Source organism: Gossypium hirsutum, chromosome A10 (assembly GCF_007990345.1).
Source record: "Gossypium hirsutum isolate 1008001.06 chromosome A10, Gossypium_hirsutum_v2.1, whole genome shotgun sequence".
NCBI lineage: Eukaryota > Viridiplantae > Streptophyta > Magnoliopsida > Malvales > Malvaceae > Gossypium > Gossypium hirsutum.
Genome location: NC_053433.1, coordinates 12133370 through 12159722, shown reverse-complemented (window position 1 = coordinate 12159722; position 26353 = coordinate 12133370). Strand labels below are relative to the sequence as shown.

General features: G+C 37.3%; 1 protein-coding gene across 1 annotated transcript; it reads right to left on the bottom strand.

Moving 5' to 3' along the window:
- Nucleotides 1-17276: 17276 nt before the first annotated feature.
- Nucleotides 17277-26065, bottom strand: LOC121208206 (uncharacterized). The gene is made up of 5 exons (XM_041078736.1): nucleotides 25951-26065; nucleotides 25688-25782; nucleotides 24944-25011; nucleotides 24264-24377; nucleotides 17277-22190 (listed from the first exon to the last, which is right to left on the bottom strand). Exons 2-5 carry the CDS (start codon nucleotides 25760-25762, stop codon nucleotides 22121-22123), a joined length of 327 nt encoding a protein of 108 aa, XP_040934670.1. The 5' UTR covers nucleotides 25763-25782; nucleotides 25951-26065; the 3' UTR covers nucleotides 17277-22120.
- Nucleotides 26066-26353: the final 288 nt, after the last annotated feature.

Genomic DNA, 26353 nt, shown 5'->3' with positions numbered 1-26353 from the left:
GTTTGCATTGAGATACCCCAGAGCTGTAAGTTCTTACATATAAAGTGTTTAATTCATAAGAGACCTTACCACCTTCACATCAAGGCTCAGTTGTGACATGTATGATTTCAAAGACTTAGAATGATCTTTGAAATACTGTTCTTCTGAGTCACTGAACTTTTCCTGAATTTCACCTGGAAGTTCATGAAGCAACCCTACTTTCCATGCCAACTCTCTTATAATTTCTGCTCGGTTGTACCTGTGTAACAAATAGTAGGTTATGGTAAGAAACCGCATCTCAACATGTAAACTAGGGAATGACAACATTGTTGAAATAAGTATATATTTTAAATTTATTTAGGTAGATAAATCTTATTTGGATAGATAAGTTTTATTCATATTCTAGAAATATTTTTATTTTATCTTTTAGTAGTTTACTAAAATAAGGAAACTATTTTTTTTTATGTTTTAGTAGTTTATTAGAATAAGGGAACTATTTTCCCAATTAGGATTAGGACTTTTTTTTCTCTATTTAAGTTCAATTCTTTAATTAATAAGAGAAGTACAATTTTATTCAAAGCTCTCTTGAAATCTTTCATGGCATCTGAGCTAAGTTAAAATCTCTAGTAACATCATGGTTAAAACAGCCTTCACTGGAGATAAGAAATCCAGCAATCAAACAGAGGAAAAAAGTTCTACAGTTGAAACAACTACCGAGAGTACAATGACTCAAGGGACAGAGGCGTCTCACCTTTCTTTTCAACTGACATCTCACAAGTTGAATGGCAAGAATTATCTGGAATGGTTGCAGTCCGTAAAATTAGCAATTGATGGGCGCGGCAAGCTAGGTCATTTAAATGGAGAAGTTGAGCAACCACAGGTGGGTGATCCAAAGATGAGCAAGTGGAGGTCAGAAAATTCTATGGTAATTTCGTGGCTTATTAATTCTATGGAAGCTTCCATAGGTAAACCTTTTCTTTTCTCCCAACTGCTAAAGATGTTTGGGACGCTGTGAAAGACACCTATTCAGATTTAGAAAACGCTTCACAGATTTTTGAGTTAAAAATAAAACTGTGGAAAGCTAGGCAAAGGGAAAAAGAAGTTACTCTTTATTATAATGAGATGATGTCTCTTTGGCAAGAACTGGATCAGTGTTATAATGATGAATGGGAGTGTCCCGGAGATGGTGTAAAAGCTATGAAAAAAGAAGAGAATGAAAGAGCTTATTTGTTTCTGGCTGGTTTAAATAAAGAATTTCATGAAGTGAGATCTCGGATCCTAGGGAAAAAACCGCTTCCAAAACTTCGTGAGATTTTTTCTGAGGTTAGAAGAGATGAGACAAGGAGAAAAGTAATGTTAAAGCCAGGGTTTGAAGCTAATGATGATAATTCTGCTCTTGTAACTATTAAAAATAATGATGATAATGAAAAAAGAAAAAACCTTAGTGCGATCACTGCAAAAAATATTGGCACACTCGTGAAACGTGTTGGAAGCTCCATGGTGTACAGGCCAATTTTGGGCCACCCCCAAAACCCAACTAACCTACCCTAACCTAAACAGCCCAATACCCATTAAGCCTAACTAATACATCAGCCAACCCAAAATTCAAACCCCATTTACAACAAGAACCCAATATCCCTGAACCCATATACCCGAAGCCCAATAACCTAAACTAACAGCCCATTACACAAAATCAGAAACAAAAATACCTAATCCCAAACCCTAGCCCCTAGCATTCGGCGCCCACTTGCCTCTGTCACCACCGACGTCTGCCACGCCCCATACCCCCACTACAACAGCCCCATACCTCCACAGTCCTCGTACGCCACGCCCGCACCCCGTACGCATGACAACAGACTCTATACCTGCAAAAAGGAAACAAAACAACAGCAGCAACAGAGCAGTAGCGAATGGAAGAAACAATATTTTTTGTACTCTTCTTTGAAACATTCGGCTATAAAGCCTAAATGGAAAATTTGTAAAGGGGGGATTTTTGCTATGAAAACAAAGATTTTCTTTCAATATTAACAGATTGAATACAAGAACCATTCGAAAATACATATACAATCAGGGGCTCTAACACCAAATCGGAGAATCAAATCTAAAACCTAAGGTGACTTCTTTTTTTTCTTTACTATTTTGAGTTTGTTTTTTACATAAAAATACTAAAAAATATCAAAACATAAAAACATATGTATTATTAAGCAAAAAAAAAGAAATTTTACCTTTTCGGCCACCGCACGGCGCCGGTGAGCCTCCGGTGGCCGTCCGGTGACCGGCCCCCGTGGCCGGAGCTCCCTTTTCCCCCCTCTCCTTCCTCCCTTCTCTTTCTTTTTTTTTTCTTCTCTGCTATGCCCAAATGATTTTTTTTAAAATTTTTTTTGTCTTATATAGGGGACCGAAACGCACCGTTTTGGTCCTCCCCCCTTAACCCTTAAAACGGCGTCGTTTAGGCCCAGGGTCGGGTCGACCCGACCCGCACCAGGGAGGACCCGCGTGTTTTTCTTTGGAAGGGCTAATTGCACTTTTAGCCCTTCCGCTTTTCTGGGAGTTTATAATCAAGGTTTTTTTTATTTTTAATTTGGCCCCATGATTTTGCCCCGAATTCATTCTGGTCCCCCACGCTGCGCAGCGTTTTAATACCTGGGTCTAATTGCGCGAATGACCCTTCCGCTTTTCTAAACTTTTGCAATTAGATTTTCATTCCTTTTAAATTGGCTTAAAATTTAAGCGCGTTTTTAATTTGATCCCCCACTAAACGCTGCGTTTCGAGAGGACGGGATATTTTCACTTTTAATCCCTCCCGTGTTTTAGCGTGTTCCAATTGGTCCTTCTCTTTTATATATTTCTTTTTAAAATTGCCCCTAACCTTTTTTATTTCGATTTTCATCCTTTTTTTTACTTTTCCTCATTATTTTATTTTAATTTCAATATTATTTATACTAATATATTCTATTAATGTTATTATTATTATATTTTTAGTATTTTATTGTTGTTATTCTACTTAATACTAACCTGTATATGTTATTTAGTATTATTAAGGGTTTAATATCATTATCTTGTTAATATATTTGTATATCACCTATGCATTCTTTAAATATATATACATTTACGCATATATCCTAAAATTATATTACACATATTTGTTTTATATATATATTTATCTACGTATATTATGTCTCTATTTTAATATATTTTACATATAGTATTTATATATAGTTCTTATACATTTCCAAGTACATATTTCTATACCATCTTATGTATATATTTTTAAATATTATATTGTATATATATATTTTTTCTTAGTACCACATTACGTATATATCACGTATATATTTATTTTTACCCATATTGTATTTGTTATTAATTTTAATACATTTATTTTATCATACGTATATATATACCTTCCTTATTTGTATCATTTGTGTATGTCGTATTATTGATTTTGTATTTATTATTTTCCCTATTGCTACTTATTATATTATTATTTGGTGTACATACATCTTTTACTATTATTAGTATAAATGTATTTTCCTTGTCCATAGTATTCCTAATATTATTGTATATGTTCAATTATACTATGTGTACTTGTATCTAGTACGTATATATTTAGTAATATTGCACATATATGTCTATTAGGCATTATATTTTCATACATCATGTATATATGTCACAAATTATATTTTTGCATATTTATATGCTACCTTATATTATTATTACTAAATGTACTTTATATTTATTCATGTTTGGTTTTATTTCTCTTTTAAATATTATTATTACTGTTTTGCTACTGCTCTAGTATTATGTCAACATTTTTCATTGATAATGTCATTGTTTGCTTCTTTGATTTATTCTTATTTCACGAATATCTTTTATGTTTTAATTACTAATCGAGGCAATATATCGATTTAACATTAAGTCGTAAATTTCATCGCTATGTTGGATGGAATTTGTCGGCTCGTGTTAAAATGGTATATCCTTCTCAAAAATCAAAAATTGAAAGTTCTCGTCTTTTAAATCGGATCACGATTGGAATTTAAATTGAACTAGCCTTCTTGAAAATTAAGACAACACATGTTTAAAAGATACTAATTTTGGGCGTCGCGATGGTGCTAATACCTTCCTCGCGCGTAACTGACTCCCGAGCCCTACTTTGTCTCTGATTTTAACGTAGACCTAAACTCATCCTTCTTTTGTTTTAAAAATAAATTTATTAGGTGTCCGATCACACCTAGGAAAAAGGATCGGTGGCGACTCCCTCTTTATTTTAAAATCGAACTTCAGTTTCCAAACTTTTTCACTAGATCGCCACATTTAGCGACCCGAATCCACCAAATTTTTACGTCGCTACAACTGGCGACTCCACTGGGGATAGCCTTGTTGAGAGTCGTGTCTGGAATTAAACACATTTTGTCAAAATTTTCAAATTTCCTTGTTCAAAGTAAATATTTGGTCATGATCCGAAAAATCTCGTTTTCAAAATTCATGCATTTGTATCGTGCTGTAAATATTTCTTCTAAGTTGCTTATTTGGTTGTTTTTCAGTTTTTAATTTTTATGGTTTTAATTTTGGTTTAGTTTCTTTAAATAAAATGTAAAGGTTTACAAGTTTCTCCCCACACACCGTGCACGTGCATTTTTGTTGCATAACATGAGCTCTATACCCAGGCTCCGTCCCTGTTAAGAGAAAGTAAACGCTACGCCTTCGTGAGTTAACTCGTTCCTCCGTACAGGCTAGTGAATACTTTCGGGTTACATATGACTTATGCTTTCGTGAGTTAACTTGTCCCTCCGCATAGGCATAAGTAAATGTAATCCCTCGAATTGATCTCGTAAGCCTGTGATAGGCTATGACCGAGGCTCCGTGTTAATCTTAGCAGATGATAGTACGGGCAATTCGAGTACCTATCTAGAACCAAAACCGCATATAATGAACCATACGAGCTATCCAATTAGAGCCATGCCGAACCTCTGTCCGCTTATAGTTATCAAAATAAGTACACGGGGAAAATGCCTTTTGCCTTTCATTTACACTGTTTATGCAAAATAATTGGATTGGGTAGTTTAATTTGTTTTTCAAATTATATTCGTTGTGTTTACTAACCAAGTTTGTTTGTTTTTATTTTTATTTTCATCATGCATCAGAGGCATCATATTAGGAAGGTGTTGATTAAAAGTTGGTTGCCAAAAAACGAGTTTCTGATGGAGGAGTCAATTACACAAATAACCGAGAAGAATGCCGTGGTTCGGAACTGGTCTCTAAAAATTCAGAGAGAAAAGGGGGATAGTCTAGTGAAAGGGTGTGTCGCTAATTTGGCCGAACATATAATTGTAAATGTTCGCCAAAATAACTTTGAGGATTTGCTTCGAATTTGGAATCAGTGGGATTCAGACACTAGAGACATTTTGTGAAGGAGCCTAAGCCGATGACCTTCAAGAAAAAGTTAGTGAGACTGACAGACATGACTGATGCATGGGCTGAAAAACAGATAAAGAAGAAGAATGAAACCATTTGCATTCCATGGTCCTCCCTACGAGATTTGGCTCTGAACCATCCCGACATGCTGAAAAGGCTAAATCTATTCGCTTTGGTCATTTATGGTTTGGTTATTTTCCCAAAAGTTCTCAGACATCTCGAAGTTGCAGTAGTTGATTTCTTCGAAAGGTTAAAACAAGGAATCAACCTTGTCCCGACCATTCTAGCAGAGACCTTCAGGTCCCTGAGTAGTTGTCGAAGAAAAGGGGAGGGACGATTTATCGGATGTGCGCAGTTGCTCAATGTTTGGATTTTGAGTCACTTCTGGAAGGTAGAGCGCACTCCGTTCCATATGTTTTCTAAAACATTCTCCCCGCTAGAAGCTTACCTCAATAAAGAATGGCCGAAGGAAGTCACCGAACAACATTGGGTATCAGTTTTTCAGAATCTTCGCGCCGGGAATATAACATGGAGAGCACCCTGGATCCGTCCTTCAGTTTTACTATACAAATGTGGAAGCCAAGATTGGGTACCTTTACTCGGGTTATGGGGAGGAGTTGGATATGCTCTGCTATTAGTCCAAAGGCAATTTTCTTCGCGACAATTCCTCCCCGCAACTAGAGGATTAGCACAGTTCGAGTTCGCTTTCGCGGGTGAAGGATATATGAAGAGAGTCTGAGACACTGCAAAGTATTGGAAGGAAATTCATTTCATGGAATTAGCTTTGTATGCTGATACCCTTACCCAAGATTACGACATATGGAGGAAGCAACGGGTAAATAGTCAGCAAATCTCATCAACAAACTACACCATCCAGAATTCTTTCTCGGAGGAAACGTCGTCTGAGCTAGAAATGGCAAGACAAGAATTCGAACGAGAAAAGGCCAAGATGACTCGGGACCTTAGTGCCCTTCAAGAAGAAAACTATCAACTAAAGATTGAGGTTCAGGTTGAAAGGTCCAGGACTGAAAAAGTACAAAGAGAAGCCGAGATTGTGAGAAATGACTTAAGGGACCTTCATTTGGAAAACAAGAAATTAAGAAACACTATAAAGAATAGCGGGTTGGGCAAGTCGACAGTAGAATGGAAGGAAGAAATTAGCAATATCAAGGGAGGAATGGAGTTTTGGAAGGGAAAAGCAAAGAAAGAGGAGGAAAAGGCTACGCGCACTGTGATAGAGTTAAGAAGGAAGAACGCCGAGTATGAAATAGTGACTGCAAAATTGGCGAATAGTCAGTCTGAACATCAAGAATTAAAAAGGAAAAAACGAGATCTAGAAAATATGCTGCAATCTCGTCAACAACAATTAGATAACCTCTTGAAAGCTCTAGAAGAAAAGAGTGAGTAGTACGATAGGGACATTCATGCGTATGAAGGAACTCTCAAAGAAAAAGAAATGCAACTTGACTTCTTGATCAATGAAATTCGTAAAGCGGCTATGCAAGTTGTTCAATTATCAGATGAAGCCGAAGTTCTCAGTTGCCAATTCCCTCAGAGCCAAAGATCGAGCATATCAGAGTTTTTAGAGCAAGTGAAGAAACAAGACAATATGGCTAGGAAATTTGTGTAACTGTTGGAAAAATGAGAACTTTGTGTAATAGACTATGTTGATAAATGAAATGCCTAAATATGGGGCTATCTTGAAATCAACACCAATTTCTTGCATTTCATTCATAACTGACATTCATTTGACATTCATGCATTCATTCATTGCATATCCCATACTCGTTCGCTGAGGTTAAAACGTACAATTCGCAGTTGCAAGACTTCAAGACTAGAACCACGTCATCCGTATAAAACGCGCCGACAAGCTAGAGTAATGGAGAATGAACTCAATGAGAGAATTGAAAGGATGGAAAGGGCTCAAAAGGAATTACAAGAGCAACTGGCCGAATCGCAACAAGAGACGAGAGACCTAATGGTGAGATCTCGAGAGGAATCACTCGAGCAAAGAGATCAGATGGCTAAAATGATGGAGATGATGACAACTTTGGTCAAAGGAAAATGGCCCATGCAGAACCCCGATGTTATGGAACCTCGGTCAAGAATTCACCACGATCAGGATCCACTCTATCCCCCGGGATTCACTCCACCGCCCGCATATACAATACAAAGAGAGTATACTCAAGAGGAACCCACTGGCTTGGAACATCGACCTATGCCACCTGCTCCACCCACTAATTTGGGGCAAGGAATGTTAGCGTCGAACCCAGGGGCTAGTCCTGCTAATCCACTAGTTCCAGATCTGGATGACCCAGCAGAGGTAGCCAAGTTGAAATTGGATAACCATGACGCAAAATATAGGAGTCTAGAGGAAAGACTCAAAGCAATAGAAGGCACTGAAGTCTTCTCCGCACTAGGTGCCAAGGAACTCAGTTTGGTACCTGATCTAATTTTGCCTCTGAAGTTCAAAGTGCCTGATTTTGAGAAGTATGATGGGACAAGGTGCCCAAAAGCACATCTCATTATGTTCTGTCGAAAAATGACCGGTTATGTGAACGAGGATAAACTACTCATACATTGCTTTCAAGATAGTCTAACAGGGTCAGCTCTTCGGTGGTACAATCAACTTAGTAGAGAAAAGATTCGATCCTGGAAGGACTTGGCGTCAACATTTTGCGAGCAGTACAAGCATGTATCGAATATGGTGCCAGACCGTATGACCTTGCAAATGATGGAGAAAAAGCCATCAGAGACCTTTAGACAGTATGCGCAGAGATGGAGAGACGTCTCAGCTCAAGTGGAACCCCCACTAACAAAAACGGAGATAATCGTTCTCTTTATCAATACTTTAAAGGCACCGTTTTATGACAAATTAGTGGGAAGTGCCACGAAAGATTTCGCGGATATTGTAATATCCGGTGAACTCATAGAGAATGCCGTCAAGAGCGGTAGAATGGAAGGATCAGAAGGCTCAAGAAAAGCAGCACCCTTAAGGAAGAAAGAGCCAGAAGCCCACATGGTGGGAACTGGGAGTCGTTACATTCCCAATTCGTATCCTAACCAACCCCGACCTTGAAATTATCCACCCCGAATTCCTATTATCCCCTCAAACCCCTTACTACCAAGCACCACATCCGTCCTACCCCGTATACGCCACGAACAACTAAAGACCCGTCACCACTTTCCCACAAAACACGGTACCCGCCCAAAGCCAATCAAGGCATAATCCCGAGAGACCACAATTTACCCCCATCCCTGTGTCATATGGGGAATTGTACCCAAAACTTTTAGAAAAACAGCTAATTTCTCCCCATTACATGGCACCCTTAAACCTCCATACCCAAAGTGGTACGATCCAAACGCTAGTTGTGCATACCATGCAGGGAACCAAGGGCACTCTATTGAGAACTGTCTCGCTTTCAAAAGGAGAGTTCAAGGACTTATTGACGCGGGTATCCTACGATTCGATAGTGCTAGTAACGCCACGGGGAACCCGTTCCCTAACCATACCGAAGGGAATGTGAGCACAGTGGGGAAAGAGGATGAATGGAAGGTCAGAAGATGTGTGGCAGAAATAAGGACGCCTCTGCAGAAAATCTGGGAGATATTGGTTAAGAAAGGATTGCTCTGTCACTCTGATAGAGTTTTTGGAGAAGAAGGTCAAAGTTTTTGCAATTTTCATGGGATTGTTGGGCACGACATTCAGTCATGCGAGGACTTTAAAAGGTTACTTCAAGACCGGATGGATAATAAGGAGATCAAGGTCCTTAACAAGAATGAAGATGCCAACGAAAGAGAAGTATGCGTCTCTGATAGCCAATCATCAGGGCCCCCTTATAGTGCTGATCGACCGTTGGTAATTTATTACGACGCGATGAGAGAGCCATTGAAACCACAGATGGTAATTGAAGTACCATCTCCTTTCCCGTATAAGGACAACAAACAGTACCGTAGAGATATGATGTTAATATCGTTACACCGGAAGTTGAAAAGTCCAAAGCCATAATTGAAGATGTTGGGGAGGTAGGTCATTTTACTCGAAGTGGACGATGCTATTCTAAAGAAGTTGAACCGGTAAAGAAAAGTAGCGACTCGAAGCAAAAAGGGAAAGCAGTGATGCACGAGGTCGAAGTCGAGCAAGAAATTCCACCCGTGCAAGAAACTAAAAAGCCTGTGATTGAGGAAGAAGCTCAAGAAATCTTGAAATTTATTAAGCACAGCGAATATAGTGTGGTGGGACAATTGAGCAAGCAGCCAGCACGAATCTCAGTTCTATCTCTACTATTAAATTCAGAGCCACACCGGAACGCTTTATTGAAGGTGTTAAATCAAGCTTACGTGGCCAACAACACATCTGTCGAAAAGCTTGATAGGTGGGTAAACAATTTGAATGCGGACAACTTCATCTCTTTTAGTGATGATGAGATATCGCTAAATGGTAGAGGTTCGGTGAAAGCGCTGCATATCACGACCCGCTGCAAGGGCTACATAATACCGAACGTACTCATCGATAATGGGTTAGCGTTAAATGTTATGCCATTGGCTACGCTTTTCAGAATACCGATGGATTTGTCCTACTTAAAGCCCTGTCATTCCATGGTAAGGGCATTCGACGGGACGAAGCGCGAAGTCATGGGAAAGATTGAAATCCCTTTGGAAGTGGGCCCCTACATCTATGAGGTCGAATTCCAAGTCATGGACATTACACCCTCTTATAACTGCCTTTTGGGAAGACCTTGGATTCATTCTGCTGGAGCAGTCCCATCATCCCTCCATCAAAAGGTGAAATTCATCATGGATGGCTGTTTGGTCACAGTCGAGGGCGAAGAAGACATCGTCGCATCTATCTCTACTGATGCGCCATACCTGGAAGTAAGCAAGGACACAGTGAAATGTTCTTTTCGATCCCTTGAATTCATCAATGCCACTTTCGTCGTTGAGGGAAATAGAATTCCGATGCCAAAACTGTCGAGAAATACCAGAATGGGTGTCAAGTTGACCGTAGGAAGGGGAGCTCATGCGAGAAGATGTTTAGGGAGACATCTGCAAGGAATAAGGAGGGCTTTAAAGCCAGTACACCACAAGGCCCGATACGGTTTGGGGTTCCAGCCTGACATGCGCCAAAGAAGAAGACAGTGGAAGAAGGATCAAGAGAAAAGAATTGTAAGAACTTTGGGCCGAGAACCAGAATGGGAACCAATAGAGTACCCTCCTTTGTCAAAAACATTTACATCTGCGGGAATGATATACCCTGGACAAGATGATCCACGAAACATGCTGGGATTAATTGAAAGGGATTTTCAGAATGTCAGTATAAATGTCATTGACAAATAAGCTGGTGCAAGTAAAGATGTCTCGAGGATACGCCCTTACCCTCCTGGTTTCATGTTGAACAATTGGATTGCTGAGGAGCTTCTTGTAGTTTATAAGCCTTCAGAGTAATGCTAAACATCAACCTTCTATTGTGTCCTTAGATATAATAGAATTCTTTTGTAAGAGTTTGCATTCGCTCTTTATCATTTAAATGAATATCAATGAAGATGCATTTTGTCACGATTTTTCGCATTATCACTAATTTCATAATCATTTTCTCATTTCATAGCCTATCCTTACATTTGCCTCATTGCCATGACATAACATTTGTTTATTGTTTCCAATACTTGGATGCCCCCCTATAGCTTCCTTTTCCATTAACTTTCAGGTGCTCAGATATTGACAACATGAATAAGCCCGTTACGAATCTTGAAATTGATTTTGAGAAGGCTGTTTGCTTAGGAGAATTTGAAGTCGAAGAAAATGCTGAAGATTATGTCTCGTCTCCTGAATTGTTAAGAATGGTGGAACAAGAGGATAAACAGGTTCTGCCTCATGAAGAATCTGTGGAAACAATAAATTTGGGCACTGAAGAGAGGAAACAAGAAGTGAAGATTGGGACTTCTATTTCAGAAAGTACCAGGCATAGTTTGATCACTTTACTCCGCGAATACAAAGATGTTTTCGCGTGGTCATACCAGGACATGCCAGGGCTAGATGAAGATTTAGTGGTCCATAAGCTCCCATTAAAGCCAGAATGCAAGCCCATCCAGCAAAAATTAAGACGGATGAGGCCCGAAATGCTGTTGAAAATAAAAGAGGAAATCAAGAAGCAATTTGACGCTGGCTTCCTACAAGCCTCCAAATATCCAGAATGGGTGGCTAACATAGTCCCGGTACCAAAGAAAGATGGAAAAGTACGAATGTGCGTGGATTACCGTGACCTGAATCGAGCAAGCCCAAAAGATAATTTTCCCTTGCCACATATTGACACGTTGGTGGACAACACAGCAGAACATTCATTGTTTTCTTTCATGGATGGATTCTCGGGGTATAATCAGATCAAAATGGCCCCTGAGGATATGGAGAAAACTACCTTCATAACAATGTGGGGAACGTTCTGTTACAAGGTGCTGCCATTCGGGTTAAAGAATGCTGGGGCAACATATCAGAGGGCTATGGTGACGTTATTCCATGACATGATGCATAAAGAAATAGAGGTCTACGTCGATGATATGATTGCTAAATCTCGATGAGAAGAAGAACATGTAATGAACCTCAAGAAGTTGTTCGAAAGGCTGAGAAAGTTTCAGCTAAAGCTTAATTCAGCTAAATGTACATTCGGGGCTACCTCGGGAAAGTTGCTAGGCTTCATTGTCAGTGAAAGAGGTATCGAAGTTGATCTAGATAAAATAAAAGCCATCCAAGAATTACCACCTCCGCGCACGCAAAAGGAAGTTAGAAGATTTTTAGGGAGATTAAATTACATCGCCCGATTTATCGCTCAACTTACCAACCAATGCGACCCAATCTTTCAGCTTCTTCGAAAACATAACCCGGGAGAATGGAACGAGGAATGCCAAGTGACCTTTGATAAGATAAAACAATATTTGTCCAGTCCTCCAGTGCTAGTACCGCCAACTCCGGGAAGACCATTAATTTTGTATTTGACAGTGTTCGAAAGTTCAATGGGTTGCGTACTGGGACAACATGACGAGTCAGAAAAGAAAGAAAAGGCAATCTACTACCTCAGCAAAAAGTTCACTGAATATGAGGCAAAATATTCGTCCATTGAGAAATATTGTTGCTCTCTGGTTTGGGTAGCTCGGAGACTCAGACAATATATGTTGTATCACACGACATGGCTAATTTCAAAGCTGGACCCAATAAAATACATGATGGAATCGCCGGCACTATCAGGAAGAATGGCACGATGGCAGCTCCTCCTTTTGGAATATGACATTGCCTATGTAAGTCAGAAGTCAATAAAAGGGAGCGCAATAGCTGACTTCTTAGCAACTCGAACGACAGAGGAATATGAGCCTTTAAGATTCGATTTCCCAGACGAAGACTTAATGTGCATCACAAAAATAGAATCCGAGTCATCAAAAGAGAAGTCATGGAAGATGTGCTTTGATGGTGCGTCAAATGCTTTAGGGCATGGAATTGGAGCAATCCTGGTATCACCAGACGAGAATCATTATCCGTTCACTGCAAGACTGAACTTCTTCTGTACCAATAATATCGCAGAATATGAGGCTTGTATCATGGGGCTTCGCGCAGCTATCGAACGAAACATCGAGATCTTGAAGGTGTACGAGGACTCAGCCCTAGTGATTTACCAAATCCGTAAAGAATGGGAAGTGAGGGACTCAAAATTGATTAAGTACAGCGATTTAGTGGCTGGATTGATCAATGAATTTAAAGAAATAACTTTTCATTACTTCCCACGAGAAGAGAACCAACTGGCTGATGCCCTAGCCACTTTGGCTTGAATGTTCAAAGCAAGTAGAGAAGCAGAAATAATGCCCCTCAAAATGAGCATATACGAAGTCCCTGCACACTGTTGTAGCATTGAGAAAGAAGTAGACGGACGGCCTTGGTTCCATGATATCTTAGAAAATATCAACAATCAAAGGTATCCCGAACAAGCGAATGAGAACGATAAAAGAACAATTAGAAGAATGGCAGCGGAATTTGTTCTTGATGGGGATATCCTGTATAAAAGAGGAAAGGATCAGATGCTTTTGAGATGTGTGGATGATGTTGAAGCCAGAAAAATACTTGAAGAGGTCCATGAGGGAATTTGCGGAACGCATGCCAATGGTTTCAATATGGCCAGAAAGATCATGAGACTCGGTTATTATTGGCTGACAATGGAAAGTGACTGCATCAATTTTGCCAGAAAATGCCACAAATGTCAAATCTACGGTGATAAAATTCATGTAGCCCCTTCACCCCTTCATGTCATGACTTTTCCGTGGCCTTTTTCTATGTGGGGCATGGATGTCATAGAGCCAATTTCTCCAAAAGCTTCAAATGGACATCGATTCATTTTTGTGGTTATCGATTACTTCACAAAATGGATTGAAGCCGCTTCGTTTGCCAACGTGACGAAGACTGCAGTGTGCAAATTTTTGAAAAAGGAAATCATTTGCCGATATGGTTTGCCTGAAAGAATCATCTCAGATAATGCCACGAATCTGAATAATAAGATGATGAAAGAAGTGTGCGAGCAGTTCCAAATAAAGCATTATAATTCCTCACCCTATCGCCCAGATAAACGGGGCTGTTGAAGCAGCTAACAAGAACATTAAGAGGATCATTGGGAAAATAACTGAGACATATAAAGATTGGCACGAGAAACTTCCATTTGCTTTGTTTGCATATTGCACATCTGTGCGAACATCTACGGGAGCAACTCCTTTCTCTCTAGTCTATGGAATCGAAGCTGTGCTACCTATCGAGGTTGAGATCCCCTCTCTGCGAGTATTGATGGAATCAAAGTTAGAAGAAGCAGAATGGGTTCGAGCTCGATATGATCAGTTGAACCTCATTGAAGAAAAACGTCTAAAGGCAATTTGTCATGGGCAAATGTACCAAAAGAGAATGACCGCAGCCCATGACAAGAAGGTACGACCAAGAGAGTTCCATGAAGGAGAACTCGTTCTGAGAAAGATTCTCCCAATACAAAAAGACCTGCGAGGAAAATAGGCACCAAATTAGGAAGGACCATACGTTGTAAAAAAGGCATTCTCAAGAGGAGCTTTAATCCTTACCGAGATGGATGGGAAGGAGTTACCGAATCCGGTGAATTCAGATGCGGTGAAGAAATATTATGCTTAAGATGAAAACCCAAAAAGGGCATCTTAAAAAAAAAAAAGGGATCAAGGCGAAAACCCGAAAAGGGCGTCTTGATTAGTACAAAAAGATTATGATGAAAACCCGAGAGGGCGTCCTAATGAAACAAACCTGGCGGTCGAACGATAGGTCAAGTAGTGAGACTACAGTATTTGAAGCACTTCTGAAAGCTCGAAATTTTCTACGCAAGAAGCCATGCTCGAAAAGATTATTGATTGAGGAACGTGGAAGAGTTCATGTGTTGAATATCTAGAGCATTTGTATCCGTTGAATACGACCTTTTTCTTTCTTTTTGACATTTTTACTCTCATTGGTTAACTTTCTTTGTTTGTCACACTTGAAATAAAGGAATATGATATATCCTTTGTGTCCCTACCTAACCATTTTCATGCATCTCATTATGTGTTTATTTAATGATAAATAGTGAAATGACATACTCTAAACAAAAGAAATGTCAAGCATTACCCGGATAAGAATTTGATAAGTGCAAGATCTTCAAAGCAAGAACAAATTTTAACCAATGGCAAAAGGGTGATATCTGAGAAACGTCGATTACTCGTAAAGCTCGAAGACAGGTATAAGGCCTGAAGAGAAGGTTGAGAATCAAAGCAATGAACGCAGATCCTCAACAATCATGGCGAAAATGACATACGACCAATATGCTTAAGGAGCACTGCATAATCATGTAGGCATAAAGGCATTTAAGACAAACATGTGCATATCATGATGACATCATGCATGGCATATACAGGTAATCCAGTAAAGCAAGAAATCTTGAATGAGAGTCGCACTGAATCAAAGGAAAAGATACCTGAGTTCTACCAAAGGACTGGTTTTGGTATTTTGATGTTTAATATTCATGCTTTCCAAGGAAAATCAACTCATATTGCGAGAGATGAGTTAAGCCTCAAGACACGTTGAGGTATTTTTAATTTTTTAAAAAATTAATTCATATTGCGAGAAGTGAGTTGAGCCTCGGGGCACGCCAAGGTATTTTTAGTTTATGTTTTAAATTGACTCATATTGCGAGAGGTGAGTTAAGCCTTTTAATTTTTGTTTTTCAAAATCAACTCATATTGTGATAAATGAGTTGAGCCTCAGGACACGTTGAGGTAATTTCAATTTTTGTTTTCCAAATTTCAACTCATATTACGAGAAATGAGTTGAGCCTCAGGACACGCTGAGGTAATTTCAATTTCTGTTGTCAAAAAATCAACTCATATTGCGAGAGGTGAGTTGAGCCTCAAGACACATTGAGGTATTTTCAATTTCTGCTTTTCAAGAAAATCAACTCATATTGCGAGAGGTGAGTTGAGCCTCAAGACACGTTGAGGTATTTTCAATTCCTGTTCAATTTATGTTTTTCAAAAATCAACTCATATTGCGAGAGGTGAGTTAAGCCTCAGGACACGCTGAGGTAATTTCAATTTCTGTTTTTCAAAAATCAACTCATATTGCGAGAGGTGAGTTAAGCCTCAGGGCACGCCGAGGTATTTTCAAATTCTACTTCCACAAAAATCAACTCATATTGCAAAAGGTGAGTTGAACCTTGGCTCACGTGTTGAGTCACTTTCAATTTCTGTTTTTATGTTTGTTTTCTAAATCAACTCATATTGCGAGAGGTGAGTTGAGCCTCGGGGCACACTGAGGTATTTTCAATTACTGTTTGGCAAAAACCAACTCATACTGCGAGAGGTGAGTTGAGCCTCAAGACAAGCTGAGGTATTTTCCATTTCTGTTTTTTAACTTATGTTTTCAAAAATCAATTCATATTGCTAGAGGTGAATGGAGCCTCAGGTCATACGCCGAGGTATTTTCAATAGATGTTTTTTCCAATTTCTGCTTCTCAAAAAAAAAATTTAACTCATATTGCGAGAAATAAGTTGAGCCTCAAGACACGTTGAGATATTTTCAAGTTCTGCTTTTCAAAAAAAAATCAACTCATATTGCGAGAGGTGAGTTGAGCCTCGGCTCGCACGCTGAGGTATTTTCAATTTTTCGCTTTTTCAATTTATGCTTTTCAAATTCTACTTTTCCAAAATCAGCTCATATTGCAAGAAATGAGTTGAGCCTCAGGACACGCTGAAGTAATTTCAATTTCTGTTGTCAAAAAAATCAATTCATATTGCGAGAGGTGAGTTGAGCCTCAAGACACATTGAGGTATTTTCAATTTCTGCTTTTCAAGAAAATCAACTAATATTGCGAGAGGTGAGTTGAGCCTCAAGACACGTTGAGGTATTTTCAATTTCTACTTTTCAAAATTCAACTCATATTGCGAGAAATGAGTTGAGCCTCGGGACACGCCGAGGTAATTTCAATTTCTGTTGTCAAAAAAATCAACTCATATTGCGAAAAGTGAGTTGAGCCTCGGTTCACATGTTGAGATATCTTTAGTTTTTGTTTTTAATGTCTATTTTTAAAGAGTCAATTCATATTACGAGAAATGAGTTGGGCTCAAGATCACATGCCAAGTAAGAATAAAGATTGAAGTTGATGAAAGACACCAAATGTGGCCTCCCTGAAGTTGCAATGAAGCAGGTCAAAGTTGCAAGTCTTGACTCCCTGATGTTGTAGAGTGGAGCTGATCGAGAATATCAGATCTTGCCTTGCTAGAGTTACAGAAGAGAAGATCGCAAATTTCATCTCACAGAAGCGATAGAAGAGCAGATTAAAGCTGTAGACCTCATCTTTCTGAAGCAACATGGAAGCAGATCAAAGCTACATATCTCATATCTTTGAAGTTACATCGAAATAGGTTGAAGCTACAAGGCATATATCAGAAGATGCAATGGACCAAGCTACAATATACGATGGACTGGAAGAAGATTATCTGAACTAGAAGAGCACCAATGAAGTCAAGACCCAGCAAGACCAGGCAAAATTGGCCTTTCATTATGTCTTTGCTCCATTCCCGTTACACGACAATGAGCAAAGAGGGGCAGCTGTACAGGCCAATTTTGGGCCACCCCCAAAACCCAACTAACCTACCCTAACCTAAACAGCCCAATACCCATTAAGCCTAATTAATACATCAGCCAACCCAAAATTCAAACCCCATTTACAACTAGAACCCAATATCCCTGAACCCATATACCCGAAGCCCAATAACCTAAACTAACAGCCCATTACACAAAATCAGAAACAAAAATACCTAATCCCAAACCCTAGCCCCCCTAGCATTCGGCGCCCACTTGCCTCTGTCACCACCGACGTCTGCCACGCCCCATACCCCCACTACAACAGCCCCATACCTCCACAGTCCTCGTACGCCACGCCCGCACCCCGTACGCATGACAACAGACTCTATACCTGCAAAAAGGAAACAAAACAACAGCAGCAACAGAGCAGTAGCGAATGGAAGAAACAATATTTTTTGTACTCTTCTTTGAAACATTCGGCTATAAAGCCTAAATGGAAAATTTTTAAAGGGGGGATTTTTGCTATGAAAATAAAGATTTTCTTTCAATATTAACAAATTGAATACAAGAACCATTCGAAAATACATATACAATCAGGGGCTCTAACACCAAACCGAAGAATCAAATCTAAAACCTAAGGTGACTTCTTTTTTTTCTTTTTTTTCTTTACTGTTTTGAGTTTGTTTTTTACATAAAAATACTAAAAAATATCAAAACATAAAAACATATGTATTATTAAGCAAAAAAAAAATTTACCTTTCCGGCCACTGCGTCCGGTGACCGGCCCCCGTGGCCGGAGCTCCCTTTTCCCCCCTCTCCTTCCTCCCTTCTCTTTCTTTTTTTTTTCTTCTCTGCTATGCCCAAATGATTTTTTTTAAAATTTTTTTTTGTCTTATATAGGGGACCGAAACGCACCGTTTTCGTCCTCCCCCCTTAACCCTTAAAACGGCGCCGTTTAGGCCCAGGGTCGGGTCGACCCGACCCGCACCAGGGAGGACCCTCGTGTTTTTCTTTAGAAGGGCTAATTGCACTTTTAGCCCTTCCGCTTTTCTGGGAGTTTACAATCAAGGTTTTTTTATTTTTAATTTGGCCCCATGATTTTGCCTCGAATTCATTCTGGTCCCCCACGCTGCGCAGCGTTTTAATACCTGGGTCTAATTGCGCGAATGACCCTTCCGCTTTTCTAAACTTTTGCAATTAGATTTTCATTCCTTTTAAATTGGCTTAAAATTTAAGCGCGTTTTTAATTTGATCCCCCACTAAACGCTGCGTTTCGAGAGGACGGGATATTTTCACTTTTAATCCCTCCCGTGTTTTAGCGTGTTCCAATTGGTCCTTCTCTTTTATATATTTCTTTTTAAAATTGCCCCTAACCTTTTTTATTTCGATTTTCATCCTTTTTTTACTTTTCCTCATTATTTTATTTTAATTTCAATATTATTTATACTAATATATTCTATTAATGTTATTATTATTATATTTTTAGTATTTTATTGTTGTTATTCTACTTAATACTAACCTGTATATGTTATTTAGTATTATTAAGGGTTTAATATCATTATCTTGTTAATATATTTGTATATCACCTATGCATTCTTTAAATATATATACATTTACGCATATATCCTAAAATTATATTACACATATTTGTTTTATATATATATTTATCTACGTATATTATGTCTCTATTTTAATATATTTTACATATAGTATTTATATATAGTTCTTATACATTTCCAAGTACATATTTCTATACCATCTTATGTATATATTTTTAAATATTATATTGTATATATATATTTTTTCTTAGTACCACATTACGTATATATCACGTATATATTTATTTTTACCCATATTGTATTTGTTATTAATTTTAATACATTTATTTTATCATACGTATATATACCTTCCTTATTTGTATCATTTGTGTATGTCGTATTATTGATTTTGTATTTATTATTTTCCCTATTGCTACTTATTATATTATTATTTGGTGTACATACATCTTTTACTATTATTAGTATAAATGTATTTTCCTTGTCCATAGTATTCCTAATATTATTGTATATGTTCAATTATACTATGTGTACTTGTATCTAGTACATATATATTTAGTAATATTGCACATATATGTCTATTAGGCATTATATTTTCATACATCATGTATATATGTCACATATTATATTTTTGCATATTTATATGCTACCTTATATTATTATTACTAAATGTACTTTATATTTATTCATGTTTGGTTTTATTTCTCTTTTAAATATTATTATTACTGTTTTGCTACTGCTCTAGTATTATGGTAACATTTTTCATTGATAATGTCATTGTTTGCTTCTTTGATTTATTCTTATTTCACGAATATCTTTTATGTTTTAATTACTAATCGAGGCAATATATCGATTTAACATTAAGTCGTAAATTTCATCGCTATGTTGGATGGAATTTGTCGGCTCGTATTAAAATGGTATATCCTTCTCAAAAATCAAAAATTAAAAGTTCTCGTCTTTTAAATCGGATCACGATTGGAATTTAAATTGAACTAGCCTTCTTGAAAATTAAGACAACACATGTTTAAAAGATACCAATTTTGGGCGTCGCGAGGGTGCTAATACCTTCCTCGCGCGTAACTGACTCCCGAGCCCTACTTTGTCTCTGATTTTAACGTAGACCTAAATTCATCCTTCTTTTGTTTTAAAAATAAATTTATTAGGTGTCCGATCACACCTAGGAAAAAGGATCGGTGGCGACTCCCTCTTTATTTTAAAATCGAACTTCAATTTCTAAACTTTTTCACTAGATCGCCACATTTGGCGACCCGAATCCACCAAATTTTTACGTCGCTACACATGGGAAACCGACAAATGGAAGGAAAAAGAATGGCAATGGTCGTAGTTCACAATCAGGGGATAGCAGAGCTTTCCAAACAACTAATGGAAATTATGAGGGCTAAAGTTCTCTGGAATGGTCTCCATTCACTAAGGAACAATTAGAGCATCTACACAAGTTTTTTCAATCACTACAATTTCAGATGAATTCTTCTATTCCTAACTCATCCAATAATCCTTCTTCCTCTTTTGCCCAATCAGGTACTGATTCTTCTGTTTTTTTCAGTGTCAAGCCTTGTAAAACAAACACATGGATCGTTGATTCTGGAGCTAGTGATCACATGACTAGCAGTCATTTTCTTTTTTCAACTTACACACCTTGCGCAGGAAACAAAAAGATCAAAGTAGAAGATGGGTCCTTCTTGGCAATAGCCGGGAAAAACACTGTTAAAATTTCATCTTCCTTGGTTTTACATGATGTTTTACATGTGCCAAATCTAGCTTGTAATCTCATATCGGTCAGTAAATTATCCCAGTCCTCAAATTGTCATGTTATATTTGACTCCTCTATGTGTAAGTTTCAGGACATGGTCTCGGGGAGGATGATTGGCAATGCTAAAGAATTTGGTGGAATTTACTTTCTTGAAGACGACCATCTAAGTCAACCAACAACTACTTTATGTTTAAATTCTGTTTCTGATTTTGATAAGGTTATGATTTGGCATTATAGGCTTGGACATCCTAATTTTTATTATTTAAGATATTTGTTACCTAATCTATTTAAAAATAAAAGTCCTTCTTCATATCATTGTGAATTTTGTGAATTGGCTAAACATCATCGGTCATTCTTTCCACCTCAAAAATATAAAACCTCCAAACCTTTTTCGTTAATTCATAGTAATGTTTGGGGACCTTTAAGAGTCTCGACTTTTTCAGGAAAACGTTGGTTTGTCACATTTATTGATGATCATACTCGACTTTGTTAGGTGTTTTTATTAAAAGATAAGTCCGAAGTTAAAAATGTGTTTTAGTCTTTTTATGCTATGGTGAAAACACAATTTGGTGTGAAAATAGAAGTATTTCAAACTGACAATTGTGGGGAATTTTTTAGCGACCAATTAGGTATTTTCTTAACCAAACATGGAATAGTCCACCAAAGTTCTTGTACAAATACACCACAACAAAATGATATTGCAGAAAGAAAAAACCGACATCTTTTGGAAGTAACTAGAGCCTTGATGTTCACTAGTCAAGTACCACGTTATCTTTGGAGCGAAGCCTTGTTAACAGCTACATATCTTATTAATAGAATGCCCAGTAAAATTCTAAATTATAGAACTCCTTTTAGTCTCTTTAAAGATAACTTTCCTAACTCTAAATTGATTACAGATTTATCCCTCCGAGTTTTTGGGTGTAGTGTTTTTGTTCATCTTCACAACCAAGGTAAACTAGATCCTAGAGCAAAAAAATGTGTCTTTGTTGGTTATGCTTCTAATAAAAAGGGTTACAAATGTTATGATCCAATTGATAGGAAGATTATAGTTACCATAGATGTCACATTTGTTGAAACAAAATCTTATTTTCATTCTAATCTTCAGGGAGAGAATTATACTAAAGAAGATTCTATAATTGATCAAGAAGGGACTAGGAATATACAACATAGGAATTCTAATAATGGGGAAGGCGAATTTATAATTAACACAAAAATTAATGATGTTAATGTTAATGAAAAGGAGGATGAAGGTGTAGAGTCTAATCATGAAAATAAAGAACAAACAAAGGAGTTAATTGTTTACTCAAGAAGAAATCAAAATCAAGAAAGTGGAATCCACCAAATTCATCACCAAGAATCCGACCCGCAAGATCCTGTCAAAAGCCCAAGTAAAGCTCATAATCCAGCCAATGAATTTTCTGATTTAGATATTCCAATTGCCAAAAGAAAAGGTGTTAGAAATATTCTCAAATATCCCATGTCTAACTTTATATCCTATAAAGCCTTATCTTCGACATTCTCAACCTTTGTTTCGTGTCTCGATACTATCCAAATACCAAAAAATGTGAAAGATGCTTTACAGGTTCCTGAGTGGAAGGAGGCTATTTTAGAGGAAATGCGTGCTCTTGAAAAAACAGGTACATGGGAAACAATGGAATTACCTGTAGGGAAAAAAACAGTGGGCTGTAAATGGGTGTTCACAACCAAATTCAAACCAGATGGATCTTTAAATAGATACAAAGCCCGGTTGGTAGCAAAAGGGTACACTCAAACATACGGGATAGATTATCTTGAAACATTTGCTCCAGTGGCCAAATTAAATTCCGTCAGAGTTCTTTTATCAATTGCTGTTAATCTTGATTGGTCTTTACAGTAACTAGATGTGAAGAATGCTTTCCTAAATGGAAAACTTGAGAAGAAGTTTACATGGATCCTCTTCCAGGTTTTGAAGAAAAATTTGGAACTCGAGTATGTAAACTCAAGAAATCTTTATACGGTCTGAAACAGTCTCCTCGAGCTTGGTTTGAACGATTCACTCAAGTTGTTAAAAAACAAGGTTACTCACAAGGGCAAGCTGATCACACAATGTTCTATCGACATTCACAAAAAGGTAAAATAACTGTTATTATAGTTTATGTCGATGATATTATTCTTACAGGAGATGATGTGGATGAAATAAGACGTCTCAAGGAGCATCTAGCATTGGAGTTTGAGATCAAAAACTTGGGTCCTTTGAAATACTTTCTTGGAATGGAAGTTGCTCGATCAAAGAAGGGTCTTGTGGTCTCTCAAAAAAAATATGTGATTGATCTTTTAAAAGAGGCTGGGATGAGTGGTTGCCGCCCAGCGGACACACCAATTGATCCAAATGTAAAATTTGAAAATAAAGAAGGTCGATTAGTTGATAAAGAGCAGTACCAAAGATTAGTTGGTAAGTTAATTTACTTATCACATACAAAGCCAGACATAGCTTTTGCAGTAAGCTTAGTGAGTCAATTTATGCACTCCCCAATGGAGGAACATGAAGAAGCAGTGTTTTGAATTCTAAGATACTTGAAGAGTTCACCGGGAAATGGCTTATTCTTCAAGAAATCCGAACAAAGAGGAATTGAAGCTTATACAGATGCAGATTGGGCAGGCTCAATAACAGACAGAAGATCTACATCAGGATACTGTACATTTGTTTGGGGAAACCTTGTGACTTGGCAAAGCAAAAAACAAACTGTTGTAGCAAAAAGTAATGCAGAGGCTGAGTTTAGATCAATGGCTCAAGGAATTTGTGAAATGGTTTGGTTAAAAAGAATTATAGAAGAGCTGAGGAAACCAATAACTTCACCAATGAAGTTGTACTGTGATAGCAAAGCTGCCATTAGCATTGCTCACAACCCAGTCCAACATGACAGAACTAAACATGTTGAGATTGATAGACACTTTATCAAGGAAAAGATTGAAGAAAGCCAAGTGTGCATACCATTTGTTCCTTCAAAACAACAGATTGCTGACATACTCACCAAAGGACTCTCTGAGACAAGCTTTGATTTTCTTGTAAGCAAGTTGGGCATGATTGATATATATGCACCAACTTGAGGAAGGGTGTTGAAATATGTATATTTTTAAATTTATTTAGGTAGATAAATCTTATTTGGATAGATAAGTTTTATTCATATTCTAGAAATATTTTTATTTTATCTTTTAGTAGTTTACTAAAATAAGGGAACTATTTTCTTTTTATGTTTTAGTAGTTTATTAGAATAAGGGAACTATTTTCCCAATTAGGATTAAGACTTTTTTTTCTCTATTTAAGTTCAATTCTTTAGTTAATAAGAGAAGTACAATTTTATTCAAAGCTCTCTTGAAATCTTTCAAGCATAATATTAGGTTATGGTAAGAAACCACATCTCAACATGTAAACTAGGGAATGACAGCATAAGGTGTGAGAAACTTACACATATGCCATTAGGCAACGCTTGTTGCGAATTAGAGAGAGGTGGTGAATGAGTGCTCCATAGTGTTCTGCATTTCTAGCCGTTTGGACTTCCAGTCCCTCCTCTTGCATTTTCCTATCATAACATAAATCATGTTAAGGAGCTGAATATTTGGGCGACGGAAATTTGCTACTAAATTCTAAACCCAACCAATCTCCCCAAAATAAAAATAAGTGGCATCTCAAAGAGTGCATTGTAAGTTCATCAGTGTCAGCGTAACCAAAAACTTTAGACAGAATATCTCATTGCAATCACTTTTCAACCTCAAGAGCTGGTAAAAGTTCATATATACAACCTACTGGAATTAGTATGCATAGAATCGAGAATAAAGATAAAAGTCCACTAGTTAACACGAATGCTACATTAAAGTTTTAACTACCATCATATCCAAGATTATTTTCTTTTTTATTTAAAGAAATTTCCAGAATATACAGAATTAAATCTATAGAAGGTGCTATGAGACACTTGGAGCATAGAGGTTAAATCAGATGCTGGTCAGTTAAATCAGATGCTGGTCAGTTGACTAAAAATGGACAAGGCAGTACCATCTAAGTTCAGCAGATGTAATTACAAACTGAGGGGATTAGGAAGGACCAACAAAAACAAAAGGATAAAGAAGCAAAGTAGCAAAACGGGATTACCTTATCAATGACTGAAGTGCATTATGATGTTCATTGCACTCTTCAATCACTCGTTCAAACAGCTCATTCTGCATGATCACATCCCATACAACAATAAATAGGAAGAAAACACTCAGCATGAATAGAATTAAACACAACTTTGACGCAAACGTTAAATAAGAAGGAAAAAAAAATAAAACGAATCCCTCTAGCTGAAGGTTCAAGAATAACGAGTATAATGAGTTAGGGCTTGAATATCAATAAAACTGGGGGCTGGCCGGCCTGGGGAAAGGCAGACAGGCAAATCAGGAAAAGAAAAGATGGATGCATTCCAACAAAAATTGACACTTTTCTAGGAAAATTGTCTTGAAAATTGATGAATAGTAGAATTCTCTCAGCATTTCACGCAGCAAAAAGAAAATGTTCTCAAAATTATGCTATTGTTGGCGTGCAAAAATCTGGAATTCATACCGATCATGTAAAGAATATATCTAAAACTAAACTACTAAGAATTTTAAAGATCCAAAAACTTGATCCTCCAGAATTAACGTCACTTTGAGAAATAAACAGCCAATTTTCAGAAATATTATAATTTAGCCTATAACTTAAGCAAATAGTGCTATGAAAGACACCCAAATTCAAAGAGAAAAGCATTCCCATCAAGCAAATTTTCTATTCAACTTTGTTCGTTCAACCCTGAAGCATTTTAAATGTGCAATTAAAACTAATTTCAACAAAATAAAATGAGCAAGCCAAGAGCCTTACATTGAAAATCTTGAGATGCCCTTTTTCACCATCGGCAAACTCTTTCACCAGCTCGTACGCCTTTCTTCCGTGCATCTTTCAATTATATATTTCACCTTCAAAACCCAACTTTCTTTGAGACATTTCTCCGAACACGTTGCATAATTATTTTATAATAATAATAATAATAAGCAAATGATTATGATTTAAGAACTACGCGAACAGAGAACAAAGAAACAGTAAAAAATGGGTTTCTGTGAAACTGAAAAATGAAGTTTAAATACCTATTCTGGGTGTTTGGGAGAAGAGAAAGTGGAAATAAAAGTACTAAGTTTTGTTTTGTTTGGATCTGAAAGCAGGGTGGAGAATTTGGCGGGTGATGTTTTAATTTTTAAAATTAGCGCCATTGAAGCGTTTTGGGCATTTAATATGTTTTGGGCCAAGTATTCATACTTGGATCACTGTCCCTATAGTAGGCTTTAATCTGTCTGTCTTATTGAAAAATAAGAATGATATAAAGTTAATTTGTTCTTTATTAAAATTAATAAATCATAAAATTTCACTTAATTTAAATGTTAATCCATAGTGTAATACTGTAACAGGATAGGTAATGTTTTATTATTTTTTCAATATTTAATTTCTTAGATTTTAAGAAATGCATAAAGTGAACAAATATGAAACCATCAT